This window comes from Crotalus tigris, unplaced genomic scaffold (genome assembly GCF_016545835.1).
Source record: "Crotalus tigris isolate CLP2741 ecotype Arizona unplaced genomic scaffold, ASM1654583v1 scf7180000017611.44802233496:7321179, whole genome shotgun sequence".
Classification (NCBI taxonomy): Eukaryota; Metazoa; Chordata; class Lepidosauria; order Squamata; family Viperidae; genus Crotalus; species Crotalus tigris.
This window is the reverse complement of record NW_024096511.1, coordinates 3,628,143-3,648,347: the sequence shown is the minus strand read 5'-3', so window position 1 is coordinate 3,648,347 and position 20,205 is coordinate 3,628,143. Positions and strand designations below refer to the sequence as shown.

At 36.0% G+C, this 20,205-nt stretch overlaps 2 protein-coding genes across 8 annotated transcripts in view; one reads left to right on the top strand and one right to left on the bottom strand.

The window, feature by feature from the left end:
* Nucleotides 1–20,205, top strand: part of AKAP7 (A-kinase anchoring protein 7) — a 70,108-nt gene that overhangs the window by 24,604 nt on the left and 25,299 nt on the right. For all 7 annotated transcript variants that reach the window (XM_039324281.1, XM_039324296.1, XM_039324305.1 and 4 more), the window contains exon 6: nucleotides 9,819–9,928. In XM_039324281.1, coding sequence (XP_039180215.1) covers nucleotides 9,819–9,928 — 110 coding nt within the window. The remainder of the gene's footprint in view (nucleotides 1–9,818; nucleotides 9,929–20,205) is intronic.
* Nucleotides 9,935–20,197, bottom strand: MSH5 (mutS homolog 5). Its single transcript, XM_039324261.1, has 2 exons — nucleotides 15,625–20,197; nucleotides 9,935–14,573 (listed from the first exon to the last, which is right to left on the bottom strand). The coding sequence occupies exon 2, from the start codon at nucleotides 14,542–14,544 to the stop codon at nucleotides 12,100–12,102; it is 2,445 nt and encodes an 814-aa protein (XP_039180195.1). The 5' UTR covers nucleotides 14,545–14,573; nucleotides 15,625–20,197; the 3' UTR covers nucleotides 9,935–12,099.

Here is a 20,205-nt window from a genome sequence, read left to right as displayed (position 1 = left end):
CAGGAAAAAAGTAAAGCCTTTTCTTAGGAATTGCCCCATGATTTTTGCCAGGTATATGAGAAATGAGAGATTATAGCCGTTAGATCCGATTGAATGGAACTTAAAATGGAGCAGTGCAAAATGTGGTATTAAAAAACAGAAACCATCTGATCAAGCAAAGCATTGGAAAAATAAATTAACAAAAAGATCTCAGTCTTGGAGAAAAGCCTAGAGTTTGGCATTGTCCTTTTAGACTGTTCCCCAAATTCCAATCATTTCTTGAAAAGTTTTCCTTTAAGACATTATTAGATATAATGAATGTCCTTTTGTGCTCTAAGGAATGTGAAGTCGTACCAGCCTGAATATTGAGTGACTCACATTAGGAGAATTTTTCAAAGTTGCAAAGGCCACGGCCATCTTGATAATGTTTTGCATAGCTCAATATAAGATTCACAGGCGTTCTATGTATTTCTCTAATTTCCAAATGATTAGTATGAAACTGGAGGATGGAGATGGGGGCAGTTTTAGCAGCATTGAAAACATTCTCAGAGAGAATGAGATGAGCATGTTGTTCCACTCATGGAAAATAAAATACACATCTTTTGAAATAAATCAGGACTTCTTAGAAAAGGAGCATTTTTCCCAAGTTGGACCTTGGTCGCTAAAAAAACCAATTCTAGTTTTAACCCAAAAGCTTCTAGTACTTTATACTGCAATAGTGAAGCATTATTATTTTTTGTAGCATTATATCTTTTTGATATGACAGCCAATTTAATATAGTGGATAAGATAAAACTAGGAATCGTAAGTTCTGTTCCTACCTTAGGCATACAAGCTGGTGGGGTAACTTTGGGCTAGTCACATTCCCTCAACCCTAGGAAGAAGAAATTGGCAAACCATTTCTGAAATTTTGCCAAGAAAATGTTCCAGGCAGTTTTCAGATGTCAGTGACTTGAAAGCACAAACAACAACAACAGCAACCTTGTATTTTAATTTTAAACCTCTAAACAAGATATTTCTAGAAGCAATAAGTAATAACCAATTATGAAAAAAACACAAAAATAAATATCAATCACTCTAGTGGTCCTTTGTTCTACCCAGTTACATATGACGCCATGAAGTATCTCTTACCATGCAACAGTTTTCCTGACAACTGTGTTTCTAGAAATTCACAGTTAAAAATAGGGTCAAGTATCTCTATTATTTATTTATGTATTTATATATTTATTTATTATCCCAAAGATCTCTGTTACTTGGGATGGCTTAGTCAAATGATTAATTTATATGGCATTGCCAGGTGATCTGAAATGATCTGAAACCCATTATGGATCACACAGCTGAAAAAATTCTTCATGGAGAAGTGGGAAAAAAAGTCCTTCCAGTCAGTATCAGAAACTGGTTGACACTGATGACAAATGCTTACTTGAGTTTGTTTCTGCCAAAGGGGGCAAGGAGCTTTTTCCATGGAAGGAAATTCATATGTGTTAATTTTATAAATAAATGATTGCAAAGTCAATTTTTCATAGTTCAGTAAAGGTGATGGTTTAATTACATCACCTTTATTTTTACCTACTGCTTGAATGAAAATAAGATATTGATATGTCTGCAAATGTTAAAAATGAAAAAAAAAAACTATACATGTAGTGTACTTACTCCATCTGCAAGGAGATAGCAAGAAAATTAATGTCTCAGCCATTGTCCTTCTTCCCATCTTCCTACCTCTAGCACTGTTTTCCTTTGTCCTGTGAGGAAGGAATGTCATTCGTGATTACATATGGGAGGAGAGAAGTTCAGATAGTACAGTGGTTCTCAACCTTTCTAATGCCGCGACCCCATAATACAGTTCTCCATGTTGTGGTGACCCCCAACCACTTATACATCATCAGGTGCCAGGGGCCTGGCCAAAGAAAAGGAGAAAAAATGGCGGACAGCCTTGTTTGGCGACCCCCGTGAAATGGTCGTTCGACCCCAAATGGGGTCCCGACCCACAGGTTGAGAACCACTGAGATAGTACATGGGAATCCTAAAGGAGTAGCAGGTACTTTGCCAATGGGAAGCCAGCTGTTTCAAATGTGGAAGGGGCCAAAGAAATCATTCTGCTTCCACACACTTTGCTTCTGAATCCAGAATTCATCTGAAACGTGCATACAGCTCTTTGTTTTCTTTCTTTTTCAATTTGAATGTATTTTTTTTTACTTGCTCTTTCTTCTATTCAGTGTTTCTCAACCTTGACCATTTTAAGGCATGTGGACTTCAAATCCCAGAATTCCACAGCCAGCATTGCTGGCTGTGGAATTCTGGGAGTTGAAGTCCACATGCCTTAAAATGGTCAAGGTTGAGAAACACTGTTTATTCATTCCTTCCCTTCCCTCCCCTCCCCCAATTTAATTAATTTAAAAACCAGGCTTATTCTCTTAAATTCTTCATTACTTTCCTAAAACTTGTAAGAATTTTTTTTGGGGGGGAAAGAGAGTTGTTCTTGGATGTTATTGAAGATGTGACTTCAGTTTTTCATAACCAAATAACAGAAAATCTGTTAGGAATTCTCTCTGTGATTTTATCACTTAACTATTTCTGTTCTTTGATGATGAGATTGTTAATCTCAAATTCCTCCTTCCTGTTTTTTTGCACATGAACATTCTATTCCCAACTTTGTCTTTAGTAGGATGTAGTTAGATAGATGCTGCTTTTCTGCCAACCTGATATATTTTTTTTCTGTAACTAAAATTTATTTCTGTTAAAGCTACCAAACCTGCTTCAACAGACGTTGCATAGGGTGGGCCACACACTTTAGGATGACAAGTCACTTCTTCCAATAGATGCATCTATTCTACATATGGCTTTTGGATACATCTCATAAAAACAAATACATATTATTATATGTAATCTGTTTTCGCCCATTAGTTGTCATTTGTAAGCAAAAGAAACATTCTCATCACAGTGACGTCATGTGTTTCCTTTACTAGATATTTTCACAGACAACAAAAATACATTTTATTGTTTCTCTTAGTAGTGTGTATTATATTTGTTTAATTCCAATGTACCATTATGGTAATTATATTATTTTAACTGTTAAGACTATTGTTTCATTTTTGTAAAAAAAATATTATATTGCCTATTGTTTATTACTGCACCAAAGTGGTTTAGAGAAAGAATAACATAAAGAAACGACAGGAAATGAGAGCATTTAAGGTCAGCCAACAAGCAGATTATATGAATTTAATTAGATACTAATCTTGTGCTGGCATTGTTCAGGTTGCTAATAACATCTAGCTTTTTGGCAGTGAATCTCTAATCAAGTCATTTTGAAGTAAACGTTCAGACACAAAGCAACCTTCAGTATATATACAAATTGTATACACTAACTATTGAGTATCAGTTTGAGTACCATACTCTACACAAAATAAGTCTAATATTTTTATTTGTTCCTAATATGTTTCTAAATAAACTTATTTAATGGGCTTTCTTTTTCCTGCTCTGCCTATCATATTTTTTGTGGGTTAGATGCTGTTTGTCTAAGAACAAACATCTCAGTAGCTGTTAATTGAACCAGGGGTTTTTCTGAAAAAAATAATCAGTAAATAAATGAGCAACCTAAGTGCTTAGAAAAAATGGAATACAATGGAATGCAGTGAATCCTTTGGGATACTAAATGCTGCTTCACAAAGAAATGGCTTTATGGTCACAGTGCAGAGTGTGTATTTTACAAAAAGAAATGTACATTTTAAAACTTCCTCAGATGGTGAAATATGATAACAGAAATCACCTAGGTTTTGTGCTGTTAATATAGAAAAAGTAATTTTATCCTGGATTGCTATTAATTACAATAAATAATTGACAGATACTGTGGTCCCTTAAACAGTGCATTTCTCAAATTTCAACAGTGTCAAATGGGAGCAAGTTCAAAGGGCAGCTTCTAAATTGATGAGTCTAGAACAGGGGTGTCAAACTACTGGCCTGCGGGTTGGATGCGTCATGCCAAAACTGCACCCACCCCATTGCCGGCAATGGAAAAAAAGTTGTGATATGGTGCGATATGTCCCGTGACGTTGCAAGTTTGACATCCCTGGTCTAGAAAGAAAGCCCTGTGAGAGAAGTAGGCTAAACAATCCCCCATCCTTTATCAGTTCCTCATAGGGCTTTCTTTTCAGATTTCAAAAGCACGTATACATGTGTGTGCATGCACATACACAGACACACATCCTTGTTAATAGGGCTGCCTTTTCTGCTGTTAATTAGGCTCTCTCACACCCACACACAACACACATTTTAATAAACTTTCTCAAGATCAGCCATGGTCAATAAAATGCTGCCACCTGCTGTTACAGAGCTGTGACATTTGGTGCATCAGCAGCTCAACATCTATAAGTGAAGCTTTTTTTAAAAAAAAACACCTCTTGTGCGTCTTACAAAAAAGGGACGGTAAAAGGAGAGTAATTGGAAATACATTTTCATACCGCTAGGCTGTGAGAAAGCATTTACCTGAAACAATGACTTTTCTTTCGTTACCTATTTTGTGCTGACGGCACACAAACTAATAACTGAAAAGCTTATGTCTTGAAACTGTGTGGGTCTTTATTGACAATGTTAGCAGCACTTACCCTGGCTCTTTGTAGCAAGAAATGGGACTCCTGTTTCATAAAAGCCTACATTTACTACAAACATTACCCAGCAATCAGGAAAGGAGGAGGGGAATGCATTAGTGAGTACAATAAATCTTTATTCAGATATAGCTATTAGACACAATGTTTGTAGTTCCAAAATATTTGTGCCATTCAAAATTCAAGTAACACAAAAGTTCCATTTGGATAGTAGATGGTCAATAGCAATTTCAGAATGAATTAAGTAATCCAAGTTCCTCTTGAATCCCAAATTAAACCCCAAATTTCTGCCAAGCAAATCATTGTTCCTCAGCTTTTTGCCCCTTTTTCTAACGTGAGATAATCATTCTAGAATTTGTCTGATTTCCAGATAAGTCAAACAAATTAATCATTATATTAAGTGGGTAAGGAATCTTTTTTTTTCTTCCACAACCCACACTTTTCTAGCATGAGTAAGATTGAAACTAGCAAGAGGTAGAGCTAGAAGTAAAATAGAGTGCAAATAATCTTCCTTTCTCTCTGTCATATTTTATTTTCCCTATTTCATTGCTTCCTTGTTTGAAAATTTTGCATAAAACGTCACGGCCGGTTATCATTTTCATTAACAATGCATTTATATGCGTTTACAACCCAATCCTGCCTGTTGTAGGAGGTTCTGGGGCACAACAGATATTATCACTTTACACAAGGTACAGTTCAAATCTGCTGGACCTGAATGAACTCAGAAGTATCCTAGAACAGGGCTTTTCAACCTTTTCACCCATTGTACCACTGTTAGGATATGGCAATATCTGAGTACCACCAGTCGCCTAGCAAGGTGTCAAAAACTTGATGACCAAAAAAAAAAAAAAGGAAAAAAGTGATAAAGTACAGGTAGTCCTTGACTTACAACAGTTCGCTTAGTATTGTTTGAAGTTACAGTGCCCCCCAAGCCACAGCCGAGCAAGACACCTGCCTGCCCACCCGATGGTGCTTTTTCTTCTGGTCTGAGGTTTTCATTGTTGTGAGCATTTCTGTGGAGGATTGGCAGTGGTGGTGGGGTGGGGGATGTTTGGTTTTTATTCCCCACATCTACTGGGTGGTTGCAGCAGGTTTTGGTCACTTCACATGACCCTGGGACACTGTGACCATCATAAATATGAATCAGTTGCCAAGCATCTGAATGTAAATCACAAGACCCTGGAGATGCTGCAACATTCCAGCTGATCGGTGCTTCTTCTGGGCTCAGCAGAAGCACCGGGATCAGCGCCAAGCTCCAGCTGGAGCCTGGTGCTAAACCTGGCACTTCCGCTGAGCCCTGACAGCCCTGCAGCTCCAGCCATCTCTCGCTCAGGCTTGTGCGGTGCTGCCATCGGTTCAGCTCATTCCCCTCCCCCACTACCACTTTTCTAGGATGGTCGCGTACCACCTGCCAGGTGCCAATGTACCACAGGTTGAAAAGCCCTGTCCTAAAAGATGGTCAGTGAACCCCCAATACTGCACATTGCAGAAGACTGAAATCAGCATTGAACAAGTTGTTTTAGATTAATGTTCTACTTTCGTAAACAAGCAGTTAAAATATCATTTGAAAAGTACTGACTTTCATATGACCTTCAAAGGTTTTTTTGAGTGTGAAAACCAAAAATGAGCAATTCTTTTTTCAACATTGATATGCTTTGATGGTACTGATTGCAGAAAGATTTTTTATTATTGTGCTATTACTTCTAGGTAGTTGTTTTTCTGATCATTTCTATAATCTTTCTAGATTTATTAAAGTTTTTTTAAAAAATGTAATTTCCACCATAAAGTATTTCAGGTTCAGTAGGTAAGTAATTTTCCTTTTTCAATCTTGAGCAAATTTTGTTTAGTGCTACACCTTCATTTCTGCCACATTTGTGAGGCTATAATTGCTAACTATAGTTCTGGTGTCATTCTGCCTTTCAACATAAATCTTAGGGTTTTTTTGACAGAAAATACAGGTAGTCTTCATTTAGCAATTGCCTCATCTAGCAACTGTTTACAACAAAGATGAAAATATAACTTTGCAATGAATTGTTACATTTATAAGCTTCACAGGTCTGTAAAGCAAAGGAAAGCTGAAGTAAGATTATAAATAGAATTGTGGTTTCACTTAGTGGTCATTTCCTTTAGGATCAGGTTGCTGGTCTCAGTTGTGGAACTAAACCAGGACTACCTGTAGATTATTTGAAGGTTTGTTGCAGATTTATATTTCTAATTCTAGAAATGTTTAAAAACTGGAACAACCGTGACAAAAATAGTTTTCTCTCTTATCCATGGTGGTGCAGTGGTTAGAATGCATTATTTGCAGACTAATTCTGCCAACTGCCAGTAGTTTGATCCTGATCAGCTCAAAGTTGACTCAGCCTTCCATCTTTCTGAGATCAGTAAAATGAGGACCCAAATTGTTGGGGGTAATGTGCTGATTCTATAAACTGCTTAGAGAGGGCTGTAAAGCACTTTGAGGTGGTATATAAGCCTAAGTGCTATTGCTATTAAATAGGTCCATAAGTAAATATTTAGCTGAATGAAGAAATGGGCTCGTGAAGACATGAGATAGAACAGATAGAACTCAGTTCTGGGAATTCCCAACTTACCTAGAATCTCTCAACAGGCCTACTGAAGTTTCTAGTTCAAAGAGAAAAATAAGAAGGCATGTCTGTGAGAGGTTACTGAGGTATGAAATCTGAATCCAGCTGTGTTAACAACTGTAAATATCAAAGGTTTCTTTGCATGAAAATAAAGCACAGGAAATTAAAATGGGAAATGAATGTCAGAAGGAGATACTGAAAAATTCCAATAAGTCTTTGATATTAACATTTAAAGTTTAATATAAACCTTTGATCAAATAACTAGCTTGTTTTAAAAATTCAAAGAGAACATTTTTCTGATCTATGACCATATTATATTATTAACAAAGGAAAATTAAAAACTAGTATACCAGCTGCTCAATGAAGAAGGTAAACAAAAAAAAAATGCAGAGTTACTTAGCTCCTATTTTGGTCCAATTTTCTCCAACAAAAATCAATGCGTTTCATAGCAAAATGTGAAGGGCAGGATGAATGAATTGAAAGAACCATATTAAGGAAAACCTATTTCAGTATCCAGGGCCAGATTAATTGCATCTTAGAGTATTGAAGGAATTAGCTAATAGTCTTGATGAAACTTTGTGTATTAGATTTTGAGGCACTCTGGAAATCTGAACTGCCTCATGAATGAAGGGGAGGGGGGGCAAATATTCCTATTTTCAAAAATTGAGAAAAAAATCCAAGAAACTAGCAATCGGCATCATAGCAACACCTATGAAAATTCTATAGCAGTTTTAAAAAGATTGATCTGTACATATCTTGAAAACAATTTACAGTTGCTGGATATTGGCATGCATTTGTCAAGAACAAATCTGGCCAGACTAATTTTATGTCATTATGTCATAAAAATAGTTCTGCTGCAGTAACTTCCTTCATAGATTATGGGATTACTGTAGACAAGCTGTACCTTAACTGCAGAAAGGCATTTGACAAAGAACTCCATAACATATTGATTAAAAAGCTATTAGGTATGTGGGCTGGATGGCATGATTATTAGGTGGATTTATAATTGGCTTGAAAATCATACTCATCAGGTTCTTGTCAGTGGTTCCTCATCAGATTGGAGACAGTGTTGCTTGGTTCAGTCTTCTATTTTTCAGTGTTTTAATTAATGATTTGGGTGCAGTGGAGGAATGCTTATCGCTTTGCAGACGATAGAAAATTGAATGTGACAGCTAATATACCAGAAGACAGAAATGAAATTCAAATCAAACATACAGAGTGAAAATTGAAAGTGACAGATGCAAAGTTCTTCGATAATAAAAATCAAAGGTACAGCTATAGAATACTTGATTTGGTAACAGTACATTGGAAAAAGATATTACAGCAGTGAGCGATTGCAAACTAAATATAAACCAACTGATGTATTGAAAGATGACAAACACACTTTTTATATCACATCAATAGAAGTATAATTTCTACATGATAAGTAGTAACCATTCTGCTTGGTCAAAACCCCATCTTGAGTGTTGTGTTCAGTTCTGGACACATGGTTGAGGGCAGGTTGAGGAAAACTGAAAAGATTCAGAAAATTTATTTATTTATTTATGAGACTTATATACCGCTTTAAGTGCAAGCACTCTCTAAGCGATGTACACCAGTAAGCAATGTATATATATATTTACATTGCCCCCAACAATCTGGGTCCTCATTTTACCTACCCCGGAAGGATGGAAGGCTGAGTCAACCTTGAGCCGGTGAGATTTGAACCGCTGACCTGCTGAACACAGTCAGCTAAAGTGGCCTGCAGTACTGCACTCTAACTGCTGCGCCACCTCGGCTCAAATAATGATCGTGGAGCTAGAAATGAATTCCTAAGAAGAGACATTGGAGAAACAGGACTCTGAGAAAAGATAACTGATAGTGTTCTTCAAATACTTGAATACTTGAGCAATCCTTGTTCTCTTTAGAGTGCAAGATTCAGAATAATAGATTTAAGTAACAGGAAGGCAGAATCCAATTCAATAGGGGAAAAAAAAAATCACCAAGAGCCCCTTGAAGGTAGTTGGTCCCTCAAGTGGAAGCAAGAGCAGCAGTGTGTTCAGAATGCTTTGATTTACATTCCTGCACCGAGCAGGATGTGGACTCAGTGGACCTTCCAGCTCTGTGGTTCTACAATTCCCTTTCCTTATTTTAAATATGTTATTATGAAAAAAAATTCAAACTCTTGACATCTGTCTAAGACATAAAAAAAATCATTGCAGTAGATTAAAAATAGTTCTGCTGCCTGATCATACTTTTGTAAAAGTCACAATAATGTTTGCTGTACTACTGACTTGCCAAATATATTTAAGTTTCAGACACAAAGTGATTTAGCATTAACACGCCTGAAGCAAATTTGAGCTGACAGTTTGCTTTCACACATCGCAGTAATAGCAAAATTAAGTGTGAGAGTGATCTCAGAATAAGGCAACCCTTGTGTATCACTATACAGCCATGTTGGAGGTAGGATTCCTGCTTTCTCCAAGAAATATTCTGCACCATAATTTTATGCAATTAATGTTACATGTGTAAAATTATATGGTTCAGTTGTAGCAAATTTAGAAATAAATTAAAGTGTTCTTCCCTCTTTTCAGTGGATTCTTTTTTTTCATGAAACAGATATTTCTCATTCTCTGATTTACCTCTAAGTACTTCTATTTTTTTAATCCTAGAAATTGTGAAGAAGATATTTCAAGAAAAAGGTATCATCATAGATGACAAAGTTTTAAAGCCTCACTTGACCTTCATGAAGTTGTCAAAATCCCCAAAACTACAAAAGCAGGTGAAGTTATCACAATTGGGCAGTTTGCATTGCAAAGATTAGATTCTCCACAAATTATTGTTGTATGATTTTACATTTTAACCGAGTAGCTGTAGCTGAGTGACAGGTAAACTAGTATTAAGTCTGTTATCAGGAAATCCTATAGATATTATTTCACAGTTGAAATCTAATCCTACAGACAGCATAATTATATATCTGAGATTATTTAAAAACAATTATATACAAAAACTATTAACTTCAGCTTGTACAGTTCTCTTAAATAAAGAAAAGAAAGATTAATTTAAGGGACAGGGCATTTTTACAAATTATATTTTCCTTTGCAATTTTCATGCTTTTTAGTAATAATTCCCAACTCATAGGTTTTTTTTAAAGACTGTAAGGAAATATTGGGTCCAAGCACTTATCTGGGCTGTAATAAATATAGTACTTTTTATTAAATGAAAGTAAGCCTTGATGCCATTATTAATTGCATTCATTTTATAATGGAGAATCTGGGAAACAGAAAGTGTAAATTGTCCTGATTTATAAGACATTAGAATGATATATACACATACTGACATAAATGTAGTTTTTGTTTGTATTAATTTTAATTTGAGTTAAAAGCAGACACTATTGGTAGTATAACCTTTTGCCTGTCCACTTAGAAGTGAACCTCACATTTATTCCCAAAGTAAATGTACATAGTCCTGAAGCCCTTGAGTAATAATGAAAATAATACAACTTTTAAGTCTAGCCATTGTAAAGATGCTTGCAGATAAGATTAAGAAAAATATATTTTAAAAAAGCATGAAAGCAGAATTAAGACATTTGTATTTTTAGAAATATATTTATTATTTTTCCCAGATTATGAATAAGATAGTTGAAAATTTGAATTCAGAAAAAGATACAGTAAGAACAATAAGATTATTAGCAAATGTGTTTGTTATCATATAAATGATTTGAGCTTCCTCTTTCTTCTGAATACTTCTAGTTTTACTGTATTCTTATCACATTTTCTTTTTTCACTATGTATCAAGAAATTTAATAAAGAGATACGGCTCCATTTTACAGGATGATAGTTATCTCATTACTAGCAAGTGTTCAAAATGAATAATGAAACCAGTTTAGTAATTATAACAAGTTCATGTATGATTTTGTATTCTCATCTAAACAGGATGGGTATCTCACTCTTGATCGAATGTCAGCCATAATGAAAGATTTAAGAATAGTATGGGTTTAAATGTATATGGAAGCCATAGGTTCCTACTGTGAGTGCAAAAGCAAACTAAGAAGAGAGAGAAAGAGAGAAATATAATCTTCTAGTCTTGATCATATACTGCCATCTATGGTTGTGCCTGAACTAATTCAATTTTTCATGTATTATAACTGTATTTTAGTAACCAGTAATAAAGGCATTTTTTTCAGTATGCAAAATACCTGAATGTTCTGAATTAAAGAGTTCTATTGTAAAGCTAAAGAAACCGGGACATTTAAAAATAATATCAAGATGAAGCTTTGTAGATTTTATTTTTTAGAATATCAGCATACAAAAACATTTAAGATAGACAACAAAGCAAAGAAAAATCTACTGTTAAAAAAGGAATATTAATACAAATTTCTTTGTTTTTAAATGTTTTTGCACTGTAAATTTTCTGGACTATTTTTATGTTATCGACATATCTAATGCACATAACACCAATTTAGAAATTATCAGTGGGAAAAAAGTTAGTAAATAACCTGAACATAGTCCACTTGTGTGTTTAAATATCATGTTGTTGACAATTATGTTTACAAAAAAACACGGAAATCTATAAATAACCTTCTAAATTTAATTTCAGTTATACTTTATTCACAAATATACATTAATAGTTCATCAAATATAACAATAGCTGCATGGTGGTTTGCAGGATCAGGATCATAGTTTTGTCATCTCCCATATATGACAGAATGGGATATGCTAGTTGGATGTGACAAGCAACAGGTAAAACATATTTAACACCTGATGGGTGAAGCTCACTTTGCTAGATTATTAATTTTTCAGGCTTTTTGTCTGAAGCAATGTGGCATTTCTTTCTGATGTATTTCCTACTTTGTAACAATTCAGTATACCCTAAACTACATAGTTCAGTCATATATTATTTGTATTGCAGTTATTTATATGCTCTCTATTCAAATCACTCTACGTTAATAGGTTACAGTATGGAAGCTGAAGAAGGTAGCACCTCTTGAATCAAAAACTCCTTTAAATCCACTTGGGAATTATCAAGATCTAGGGAGAGGAATTTATCCACCAGAGATTTGCAATTTTGCATCTGTTTATCTTTTGAGGGATGGTCAGTACGTGGGATAGGTTTCCCATTGCGAAACAGTTCTGATACTTCAACTCCTCTGTCAATAATTTTGGAGGGCAGGCCAGCCAGAGCTGCAATATTGGCGGCATGGCTGACAGTGGACATGCCTTCTTTAATCTGATAGAAAAATACAAGCTCATCTCCATCTTGATGGGTATCCATGGTCAGATATTGCACAAGAGGAGTGTGGGGCAAGAGCTTCAGTTGCATCAGGCTATGGAAATTAGTGGCAACAAAAAGGTGCGGGCAGTGGTTCACCTGTGCAATCCAATGCCTTAGAAGAGCAGCCAAAAGAGAGAGGCCATCGATAGTATTTGTGCCTTTGCCAAACTCATCAATTAATACCAAAGAGTTTTCAGTGGCATTATTCACTGCTTTGGCTATCTGGTTAAGATCAATCATGAAAGTGGACAGTCCAAGAGATACTGATTCTCTGCTGTGGATCCTTGTATAAATTCCATCTATAGGTCCTATTTCAGCTTTAGTAGCAGGGACGTAACTGCCAATTAGAGCCATAAATGTAATAAGACCTACTTGTTTTAGATAAACACTTTTACCAGATGAATTAGGCCCAGTAAGGAGCTTAATCCGTCCATATGTTTCGCTGCTGTGCACTGAATTAGGCACAAAAGTTTTTGCACATAACTCCATCAGAGGGTGCCTTCCATCTTTTATGTGAATAATATGAGAATGAGAGAAGCTGGGTCTGGTATATCCGTTCTCTCGAGCCATTACTGCCATAGATAATAGCACATCTAAATGCGCTGTATATTCAATCACATCACTAAGTACTGCAGATTTTTCCAGGATTTTAGACTGTAGCTGGTACATGATTAATGTTTCCTGATCTCGTATTTCACAGTGAAGGTCACCAAGCAAACTATCTAGTTCCTTGGTCCTGGCACTGCGGTAATGCAGCTTTTCTTCTGATAAGAACATAAAATCTAGACCTTCAATCTCAAAGTCAGTCTTGCCCACCATTGTGGGCAGCCGTGGAATAGAGAGTAAGAACCCTATTAAAGGAATATAAATAACACTGCAGGATGGAATTCTGTTATCCAGGTCCTCTAATTCTTTGCGAGCTACCTCTGTAAGGAAGTCTGAAAGCCCCACTAGCTTTCGTTTCTTCTCATCAATTATGGGGTCCACATTTGGTCTGACAATGAAGTGGTTTTCCGAGATGCTGCTTTCAAAATCTACCACTTTGCTAATTAGGCTGGCTATATAGTGCAGATCATCAGTGAAAATATGAGAAATTGTCTGGAAAAGCTCAATGGTGCTTGGCAGAGAGCGACATTTATCTCTTAGGCACACAGCACTGTAAACAGTTTTGTAAAGTGCCTGCCAGTCGCTTACCTTTGTGTTGGAAAGAGCCATCCTCTTAAGAATCAGAGGTACATTTTTTATATTTTTGAGGCATTCCTGTAGGGTCAGAATTGTTTCATGGTTCTGAGCTAACAGAAAGAATTGGATAACATCCAGTCGCTTATTAAGCTCTATAAAGTTGCTGGTGGGCCTCATGAGCCACAGTCTCATCAGTTTCTCTCCCCACTTACACCTACAGTGGTTCAGAATCCCATATAAGCTCAGTCCTTCTTTCTTCCCAGTGGCCTGCTTATACACAGAAGGATGTACTTCGCTTTTAAAAATCTGCAGTACGCAGTAAGTGTCTTGATCCACATTTACAGTATCTGTCAATACAAACTTTTTAAAGGCCAAGATGGGAACAACAACATGACTGTCTTCTAGTTCAACTCCAGGTCTTCTCCTGTCAAGGAATTTTAGCAGACCTCCTAATGCTCTTAGTACAAGAGGGCTCTCAAAAGGTAAAATAGAGGACAAATAAAGAATTTTGTCTGTTGCTGTCACGTGAGATGGGACAAAAGGGAATTGCCTAGATAGAATCCTTTGTTTGCTTACTTCCAAACCAAAATCCATATTTGGATAGAGGACAACCTCTACTTTTCCTCCTTCTGGCTTTTCTCCCTCAGTGGTACCTATATTGGTCAGAAATTTGGCAATATTAGAATCTTGTTTGGCACTACTCAATATATATTTGGGAGAGATCTCATCTACCACCCTCTGAAGCAGTTTGAGGTCTTCGTTGTCAGGTGTGTCAGGCATGAAATATACAGAGCAGTCTCCAGTGTCATAGTAAACAATTCCCAGCTCACCTCCATACCACAAAACACACAAGTAGATTTCAGATGGCCCTTCTTCATCTTCTTCAGTGATATGCTGAGGTTGGAATGGGCACTGGTTGGAAAAAGTAGCAGTAGTACTCATTTTCCTTGGCTTCAAAGAAGTTCACGCATCTATGTAATTGGATATACAATATTGTATTAATGGCCTTTATGGAACATGTATGCAAAATGAGGATTATATAATCTTTTTAAGCTATAAGCCATATATCAAAGAGTAAAAGGGCCCAGGGTAAAAGAGTGAATGGACCAGGACAAAGTCTAATTAATACAATATGATTAACTGATACACGTGGACATTCTGAGGGCCCCATCGACCCTTAAGATTAATTTATTCCCTGAATCCGGGTTTAAGTTAAATGCAGCATACACCAGGTCAACAATCTTTCTATATATATTTTAAAGGAAGTTATAGTAATATTGTTAGATAAGAAACGAATGCAATAGAGCCCAATTTTTGCACTTTTGGAGTCAATGCTGAAAGTACATATTCTTCCCGGAAGTATTCTTTTTTAAGGTGAGAATGCTGATATTTGGAATCTTTGAAGTAGAAAGTCAAAATAGAAATACTGTGCACAATACATATGTAGGACCAAATGTTTATGTAAATATACAGATATTTTCCTTTTATAGAAATATTAATTCTGGAGAGCAACAGATGAATCAAATTAAATTTGAGCTAAGGAACAGTCATTCTTCTGCATGATTGGGATTATATTATGGCTTTTGTATACAGAATTAAATATACAAAATTAAATAATAGATGCCTCTCCATTATACCAGTCGCAGTAAGCATTTCCATTTTGTCTTCATTTGATTTCATACAATTTATTATTGACTACAGGCAGACATATAGGGGAACCTGAAGTTGTTCTCAGACTGAGAACACCCAATTCTGTATCTCCTGATGATGCCACACCAGACATTCCATGTAAATATTGAAAAAGGTTGGAGATAGATTGGAGCAATGAATATCTGCCTGAGAAATATCTCTAAGGGATCCATTGTGCTTAAGATATCTAATAATTGACTCCTTTAAACAATGTAGTATGTTTATTTATATTATATTTATTTATTCAGAAATTTACAGAACTGAATAAATCTTCTTGAATAACTTCCTAGGTTGAAATAACAAAGATCAGAAGGACATATAATAAAAAAATACCTTGCCAAGTCATCTGTCCAGTAGTTTTTTGGGAGATCCAGGGTCCCCACAAAGATGATGTGTAGCCATTAATCCAACTTTAACCAGATAGCAGTCTATTCATAACTCCATAATTCCACTGTCAGAACAGCCTCCTGATTAGAACAAAACATCAAATTAACCATGGAAGCTGCATTATATTGATCCACTGCCCTGTTGTGACAGGATACTCTATACTCCTGAACTACCCCAGACAAACCAGCTCCAAAGTGGATATTGAAGTCACCCAGTACAATAAGCCCAGATGTTTCTAAAACTTGAAAATGACATCTAAAATAAAATCAATGAATAGTACATAACAAAATCCCCAATGCATTCCTGGTTCCAAGCCTAAAGTACTCAGATTCTGCATTAACCAGTTCCCTCACAAGTATCCTGCTAATGAAGATACCATGACAGTATTAATCTATTTCCCATCTCTCTACAAACCATTTTCAGTATTGTAAGTAGATATTTTCCATGCAGAACACTTCTAATTCTCCCCTTCACTTTATCTTTATCCCTCGTAAGAATTAAGAGGTTTTGTGCCAGTGTTGCCACCTGTCCTCTTTCTAAAGTGGACTTCCACTTATAGTATTTTCTAATTATTCCAATGGTGTTACCTGGCTTGATCAATATTTCCTAAATCCATACTATTTTTTCTTCTTACATTTATATGCATGTACTATATTTTAGTCTTATGCGTGCTTTGAAAATTATTTGGAAAAGATGAAAACCCCTTTGCTGAGATGCCATGCTTGCATTCTTATGTGCTCAGTATAGTGTATCTTTTTTCAATAATTTCTGATTGATGCATAGCCTTATTTTACATACAAGTATCCACAAAGATACATACACTAGCATGTTTCCGCTGTATGCTGTTGCAATACAGTTGCAAAAATACCTTGCTAATATTTTCCGATCAAAGCCCATTTGATATAACATTTATTTTCTGAATTTGTCTATTTTGTATTCTTTCTCATAGAAGTAAAACATTTTCCCATCACCTCTAATCATCCATTGAAGTCTTATGATCCTTTGCTTATAAATATTCCACGATAGGGGTATTGGTCTTAAAAAAAGTGAACTTCTTGCCTTTGACAGTGCCTCTAGGGCAGTGATGGCAAACCTTTTGGGCTTGGCATATGAAAAATGTAAGATTGCCTAACTTGACTCTGTTGGCGTATCACACTACCACCATCCTGACCAAAAGAGAAATTCTTTACTCCCCTCCCCCAATGTTGGCCACTCTGAATAGCGGCCTTTGGCAGAAACTCTCAGAATGGGCCTGAAATGGAGGCCTAGGCCTTGACTTCAGCCCTAGCCCCCTTGCTTCCAATCAAAAAAGGCCAACTCGCCATTCCCAAGGCGCATGAGCAATAGCGAACAGCACAATTATGCACACATACGCACACACATGCAGATAATCCTCAGATCCTCCCTAAATAATTTCTCTTTCCTAAATAAATTCTCTCATACTTGCTGTATTTTCTCACTTTCAGCATTCCAGAGAGGGTCCCCTCCCCCAAGACTGCAGCTCCTCAGTGTTCTCCAGACTCTCTTCTGCTATTGTCAAAACAAAAGTGGGGGAAGGGTTGTCACCTAGCGGGGGGGGGGAGTGCTTTGAGATGGGTGAAGAGACTAACAGGACTCAAGGGATGAAGAGACTAACATGACTAAAGGGAGCATTTAGCATGGTATGACATCAAAATAAAATTCAGTTCAGATGGCTTCATTGCCTGCATCTTGAGGGCAGACAGGAGAGGACTAATTTACATGTTTCTGCTCCCCCAAATGAATGAAATTTAGTTTTTGAAATAACTTGGGAACTTATTTGGAGTAAGGCATTTACACAAGGTCTTCCTTTTCCACAGAAACATCTGAGTTAAAGAAAGGTGGGGTGGGAAACCAGTCGCTCATATAGATGTCTTAGACATAAAACGGCGAAGGTTCAATCCACAAAGGACGATGAGACTGCTTTTTCCAGTTTTGGAAGTTCTCTTGTTAAAATTAGGAAAAGGGACCAGCTTTTCATATTTAGAGGAGTTCCCAATAAAGGAGAATATTTGTAATTCAGGGTTGAAATGAGGGGCCTTTGGTACTCTCTGAGCTTGGTTGTTTTCTTGCAGACATTTCAGTGCACTGATGATATTACCTAGTTTGGGTAATGAAACGTCTGCAAGAAAACAACCAAACTCGGAGAGCACAAAGGATCACCTCATTAGAAAGATTAGTTTGTCTCCTGTTTTTCATTCATTTGAATCCCTTGGTCAGTTGATGGAATGCAAATATTGTAGTATGCTATTACAATGTATTGTAGTGATAGTGCGGGTGATAAAGTAGCCTCTGTCCATAATTATTGATTAAAAAATACTTGCTATGGAACTAAAAGGAGCTAGGGATATCAAGAAGCAGCTCATATGCAGCATACATGATGCACCACTAGATGTCAGCCACATTTCAGGCATTAATTAAAACAGAACTATCTATCATACAGTAGTTACTATTAGATCTCTAATGTCTTCTTATTGTTTTTTGAGAGTGTTGCTTGTTTCTTGTGCAAGAAATTTTATTCAAAATAAATAATTGCTAGGAGAAAAAAAAGCTATAACAACAGTTATTTATAGATAACTTTAAGCAAAAAAAGATGATGATTGATGATTTTGTGCTATTCAGTCAGTTTTGATTCTTAGCATCCATATATAGATAGATACCCCTAACCTGATTTTTTGGTTCTTCTTCTTGCACCCATTGCTGTTATAATTGAGTTCATGCACCTTGTCCTCCTCTTCTCTTTCCTATCATATTTCACAACCTAATAAACTTTTCTAAAGAACCAGGTAATGTCCCCAAATATGATACTTTGAGTCTGGTCATTTGTGCCTTGAGTGAACTAAATTTAAAGCTGATCATAACTCTTTTTTCTGCCTATTTTATTTTAAATATTATATACAATTTACATATATGATATGCCTGTATTTTGAAGGAGACTACATGTTATATCGCTTAGTAGGAAATCATTTCAAATTATTAAATCAATACTTTCTTTAGGTACTAGATGACAGATTGATATTGTAACATTTACTGTTATGCAGTTGGTTGTTATTCTGTTCACTTATATGATACTTTCACATAGAATAGCAGAAGTCCCTCCCTATCACAAATGACAGTAATTTTCATAATTATTTTTTTTTAAAAAATTACAGTAGATTGTAAAAGTTGTGTTCAGATTCAGTTACATAAAGTATATGAGAACATGAGTACAGCACCTGCCTGCAATTTGTAAAAGTGGTCACACCTTTTCTCAAGATTGTATAGCTGTTACGAAAGCCATCTGCTTGATCTTGGAAAGACAACTATTTTAAATAGCTGGGGCCAAGAGCTGAGTTTACAATTCTCTGCAATCCTTAACACATTTTTGGAATCCTATCCAAAATGCCATATTGGAAAACCTCAAAGGGCTTCTATTCAGAAATAAACACAGGGAAACAACTGAGAAAAGGGGAAAATTGAGATAAAAGAGAAGAATAAAAAAGTATTTTGTTATCCATATTTTTTATTAACAGTCCTGAGGAAAAGAAGAGAAAAGAGTAAAGTGGCAGATTTGCCAGCTTCAAAATTCTGTGCTTTGTGGGCAGGGCAAGCAGGTGCACGTCTCATCATCCTGAAGTGTGTGTGTGTGTGTGTGTGTGTTGGCATGTATGTATTAAAAAAATATGTAAGTTCTACGGAAAATATCCTCAAATCAGATTGCAGAAGAAATAACAAAAATATTGAGCTAATTTCCATCATAGAAATGCATAAAAATGACACAAAGGTAAAGAATTAGGAAAAAAGTAACCCAAACTTGGGCACCAATTCTTGTTTATTTTATTGGAGGGGTGGAGAGTTGATTGGAATCCTTATTTGCAAATCTTTTGGCACTGATTGTTCATTACAAGAGAGCAGTAGACTATAGGTAGAGAGCTAAGGATTTACTGCCTGCATAGCTCGATCTGCACAACTACCCAGAGGAAGAGTTCAAACAATACGAAGCCATACTGCATCCTGTCACTTTTGCCATTGTCTGAATGATAGAGCTGAACTGCCAGGAACAGCTGAGAATATAACAGCAAAGCCTGGAGCTTCCAGAGATCAGCTCTGAGTCTCGTGTTAACCACAGTTGCTAATTATATTGTTTAACAATTAAAAGAATTGTACTAATGAACAGAGTATATATACATAATGAGAGATTGTGTTTGCAATCAATAGCGGGTTTCAGTCTGCAATGTTGATCTTTTTCTTTGACAGGCAGAAGGCTACTATAAGAAGATGCTAATCTTATTGGTTAAGCTATAGTAGTGAAATGTAATGCTTAATATATTCATACAGCTCTAGTAACTAGTTTTCTAAATTAGGTCTTTAGTTAGGAAATAATCAACTTTATTTTAAAACTGAATTAGATCTAAACTAGTACTACACAATGATTCAAATTTTTAGATTATTCTATGAAATGTTTTATATATACACATTGTATGATGTTCACTTTCTCTTCTTCTGACTGCTTTTTCTTTGATATTACAA